At 44.3% G+C, this 5,109-nt stretch overlaps 1 protein-coding gene across 5 annotated transcripts in view; it reads left to right on the top strand.

The window, feature by feature from the left end:
* The window catches only part of KIAA1217 (KIAA1217 ortholog), an 865,191-nt gene that overhangs the window by 748,591 nt on the left and 111,491 nt on the right, over positions 1–5,109 (top strand). For all 5 annotated transcript variants that reach the window (XM_011963834.1, XM_011963832.1, XM_011963833.1 and 2 more), the window contains one exon: positions 3,300–3,498. In XM_011963834.1, the coding sequence (XP_011819224.1) occupies positions 3,300–3,498 (199 nt within the window). The remainder of the gene's footprint in view (positions 1–3,299; positions 3,499–5,109) is intronic.

Genomic DNA, 5,109 nt, shown 5'->3' with positions numbered 1-5,109 from the left:
AAAAAAAAAAAAAAAAAAAGAAGCTTTTATAAAAAATGTTTGTGAAATCTTGGGAGTTTGTTAATGTAAGAGGGAGGCACAGTTGTCATTTCAGGAAGTTTTATACGTGGGTCTGGCTGTTTCACTATGGGGTGACCAGATAGAACCTGAATATGACCCTCAAAAATCTGTTTGTCAGGCTAGTCGTGATGTCTCATGCCTGTCATCCCAGCGCTTTGGGAGTCTGAGACGGTCAGGTCACTTGAGCTCAGGAGTTCAAGACCAGCCTAGGCAACATGGCAAAACGCCATCACTAAAAAAAAAAATTCAAAAAATTAGCTGGATGTAGTGGTGCCCTCCTATGGTCCCAGGTACTCAGGGGGCTGAGGAGGGAGGATAGCTTGAATTCATAAGGTTGGGGCTGCAGTGAGCCCTGATCATGTCATTTCACTCCAGCCTAGGCGACACAGCAAGGCAAGACCCAGTCTCTCACATACACACAAAAGTTTGTCTCTTCTCACGGGTCATTCAGCATTCCTAGAGGGGGACCCTCCAGTGTCCTGACTAAGGTAGTGGCCCTTTTGCCAGCATTCAATCAAGGACACATCAGCCCCTTCCCCTACGCCTGGTCAGCCAGAATCCAGTGTGTTTGGTGTGGGCTCTTCCATCTTCTGTGGATGCGATGGTGGCTACTTGGCTGAGTAGGGTGGGAAGAGAGATGGACATGTGCCACATCAGTGGTCCCTGGCCTTTTTGGCACCAGGGACCGGTTTTGTGGAAGAATTTTTCCATGGACAGGGTTAAGGGGAAATGGTTTCAGGATGATTCAAATGCATTACATTTAGCATGCACTTTATTTCTATTATTATTGCATTGTAATATATAATGAAATAATTATACACCTCACCATAATGTAGAATCAGTGGAAGCCCTGAGCTTGTTTTCCTGCAACTAGTCAGTCCCATCTGGAGGTGATGAGTGACAGTGACAGATCATCAGGCATGGGATTCTCTTAAGGAGCATGCAACCTAGATCCCTCACCATGCACAGTTCACAGTAAGGTTCACACTCTTATGAGACTCTTATGCTGCCGCTGATCTGACAGGAGGCAGAGCTCCGGCAGTAATTTGACCAATGGGGAGTGGCTGTAACTACAGATGAAGATTCCCTCACTCAACCATGGCTCACTTCCTGCTATGTGGCCCTGTTCCTAACAAGCCAAGGACTGGTTCTGGTTTGTGGCCTGAAGGCCGGGGACCTTTGTGCTATACTTTAAAATCAAGTTCGGTCAGGCATCATGCATTCAACTCACTCTGCATTTCTACCTTCAGAAGGGTCGGGAGCCTCATTTCCTGAGTTTCCCTGGCTCTGCGTGTTTTATGTTGAGTTATTCCCTTGAAGGTTTAGATGTCAGCTTGCTCTTGTCTACCGTTACTTCCTCTCTCATTCCCTTACTTCTTTGATGTATGCTTTTGTATCCCTTATTGTCACTTTAATGGAATTTTTCTAGAGGAAGCAGAGACAAATGTATTACATGGGCTGCCATATTAAACCGGAAGTCATTCTTTTCTCTTTTGAGTCTCTCTTGCCAAAGTTTACTCCAGTGGTAGTAGCTCACCCCCAGTAGATTCTCACAAAAAGCAAGACTCAAATTCAGTGTCAGGATTGTAGATACCCTGTTTCAGTTATCTGTTTCTGAATAACAAATCACCCTAAGTATAGTGACTTTACATGACAGTGATTTATTTGCTTATGATTCTGCAATTTGGACAGTGCTTGGAGGGGCCATCTCATCTGTGCTGGCATCAGCTGGGGTAGCTCACCTGGGACTGGGGATCCACTCCCAAGATGACTTATCCACATAACCTTAGTGGTTCCAGCTGTAAAATGCAGGCTTAGATGGGGTGGTTCTTCAGCATGTGACTTCCCTGTGTGGCTTGGTTGGACTCCTTAGAGCTGAGTTCTGAAAGGAAACATCCCCAAAGCAAGCTCACGAAGAGGACACACTCCAGGGTGCAAACACATATCAAGCTTTCCTTTTGCTTCACACTTGCTAATATCCCATTAGCCAAAGCAAGTCACACAGCCAAGCTCAGAATCAATGTGAAACAGAACTGCTCTCCACAGGGGGGTGAGTGCTGGGAGGCAGGGTGTGCTGGGGGTCACATACCCCCTGGGAACTCTGGGATCCTGTGCTTTTTCCATTTTATTTCTGAAACATTGAGGTGCTGGATTCTTTTCTTATAGATAGTTTAGCACGATATAAACATTCAATAGATATGTATTAGAACCACAGAAATCTTGTTGCATTTCCACTGAAAATGTTTCTGAATGGACTAGAAAGATTTTAGCTATGTAGCTTACCCATGGCTATAATGATTGTGTTCCTAGTTAATGAAAGACATGAAAAACAATCACTCCATGAGGTCAGATTTCTAAATACACTTTTCCAGGGAATTAAGTACTGTCTTTGTTTTTTTTTTTGACTGGAGTGCAGTGGCGTGATCTCAGCTCACTGCAGCCTCCCAGGTTCAAACAATTCTCTTACCTCAGCCTCCTGAGTAGCTGGGATTACAGGTGTGTGCCATCACACCTGGCTAATTTTTATATTTTTAGTAGAGATGGGGTTTCACCATGTTGGCCAGGATAGTCTCAAACGCTTGACCTTAAGTGATTTGCCTGCCTCAGCCTCCCAAAGTGCTGGGATTACAGGCATGAGTCACCACGCCTGGCCAAGTATTGTCTTTTGCTTTAGGCTGTCAGAGGTTTTCTTCTTGCATGTTTGTTTGTTTTTGAGTCAGAGCCTCATTCTATTACTTAGGCTAGAATGCAGTGGTGCAATCACAGCTCACTGGAGCTTCCAGCTCCTAGGCTCAAGTTATCTTCCCACCACAGCCTCCTGAGTAGCTGGGACTGCAGGCATGTGCTACCACACCCAGCTATTTTTTTTTCCCCCCAAAGAGATGGGATCCCACTATATTGCCCAGGTGAGTCTCGAACTCCTGGCCTCAAGTGATCCTCTTGCCATGGCCTCCCAAAACACTGGGATTACAGACATAAGCCATTGCACCCAGCCCTTGAATTTAAAATAGTTGCAAGTTAGGCTCTTTAACACCTGCTTGGACTTCAAAGAATGAAGGTGGGTACTTATGCAATAACCAAACAGTGCATTCCTTGGAAATTCCAAACTAGATCTCTTGTTACATGCTTGCCAAGCCGGTCCTGAATGTTCCCAGGTGCAGCTGGAAAGAAGTGGAGCAGCTTGTGCTGTATCCCCTCAGTCTTGACCTTTGACTAATAACTGTTTCCTTTGTGTGCAGGGGTTCTCTATCTCCAGTATGGAGACGAAACCAAGCAGCTCAGGATGCCGAATGAGATCACAAGTGCAGACACAATCCGTGCTCTCTTCGTAAGTGCCTTCCCACAGCAGCTCACCATGAAAATGCTGGAATCGCCCAGTGTCGCCATTTACATCAAAGATGAAAGCAGAAATGTTTATTATGAATTAAATGATGTAAGGTAAGTTGTGACATCATTTTTTGCCCGCAATACTGCATTAGAGTTTTTTTGTTTGTTTTTGAGTTTGTTTGTTTTTACCCACTATATTGCGCTTAGAGTGTGTGTGTGTTGTTTTTTTTTTTGGTCCATCATATTGCTTTCATAGAGTTTATACCAAATTCTGATTCCTCTATATCCTAGTAAAGAAAGCAGATTCATTATCCTGATTGGTAGGCTTACTTCACTATCTAGTTTTCTACAATTCATTTGCAAGGTATAGCTCATAAAAATGAGGAGAAACTTCTTCCCCACAGATTTTTGGATGCTACATCTGAAAGGAACATTAGAAATGATTCAGTTCACCATGTTATCTAAGAGTTAGGGAAACTAAGGTCCAGAAAGGTGGTGGAGAGACCCGATCAAGGTCGTAAGAGTTGAAGGCAGTACTTCATATTGGCACTTTCCCAATTCCCTCTCAAGCGTTCTTTCCTCCATAGACAGACCCTGTGGATATTTTAGGTAATGATCCCACTGGGTCATTATTTACACATAACAAGTTAGAATAAAAGCAGTGGACTCTGTATTATTTTCCACAAGAAAAGAGACTGAGAAACATCCTCACTTTCCATTCATTTCTTAAATAGTTGTCCTTTCCCCAAAGATCTTACTGTCCAGGTAACCTTTCTCCAGGGTGCCCAGTTGAATATCCTCCAAAATTAAGCTAAATGGACTCCTGCTATTTATGGGATTGAAAATCGGTTAGAAACAAAAGCATCTCCGTCTCTCTCTCTCTCTTTTTTTTTTTTTTTTTTTGAGACAGAGTCTTGCTCTGTCGCCCAGGCTGGAATGCAATGGCACGATCTCGCTTCACTGCAACCTCCGCCTCCTGGGTTCAAGCAATTCTCCTGCCTCAGCCTCCCAAGTAACTGGGATTACAGGCACCTGCCACCAGTCCCAGCTAATTTTTTTGTACTTTTAGCAGATACGGGGTTTTACCACGTGGGTCAGACTGGTCTCAAACTTCTGACCTCAGGTGATCTACCCACCTCGGCCTCCCAGAGTGCTGGGATTACAGGTGTGAGCCACTGTGCCCAGCCTCATCTCTCCTTTTTTGAAGACAAGATCTTGCTCTGTCACCCAGGCTGGACCTCAGTGGCATGATCATGGCTCAGTGCAGCCTCGACCTTCTGGGCTCAAATGATCCTCCCACCTCTGCCTTCCAAGTAGCTGGGACTACTGGCACATGCCACCACATCTGGCTAATTTTTAAATCTTTTGTAGAGACAGAATCTCCAGATGTTGCCCAGGCTGGTCTGGAACTCCTGAGGCAAGCAATCCTCTAGTCTCAGATTCCCATATGGTTGTGATTATAGGCGTGAGCCACCACACCCGGCTCAAAAGCATCTTTATTGTCATTTTGGTGTCACATATATAGCAGAAAGAATTCATTTGATCTGTTCCAACCAAACAACCTGGAAAACAGGACTTAGATCAACACAAGCAATCAGTTGCTAGTATGGCCTCTGAACATTTTACAACTCCACAGGTTATTTAGTGACTGATCCAGCCATTTCATTTTATGGAACCAGAAACTCAGACTCATAAAATTTGAAGGACTTATTCAAAAGCACA

Source organism: Colobus angolensis, unplaced genomic scaffold, assembly GCF_000951035.1.
Source record: "Colobus angolensis palliatus isolate OR3802 unplaced genomic scaffold, Cang.pa_1.0 Scaffold63, whole genome shotgun sequence".
NCBI lineage: Eukaryota > Metazoa > Chordata > Mammalia > Primates > Cercopithecidae > Colobus > Colobus angolensis.
The sequence above is the reverse complement of the archived record's forward strand: the minus strand, read 5'-3'. Positions and strand labels throughout refer to the sequence as shown.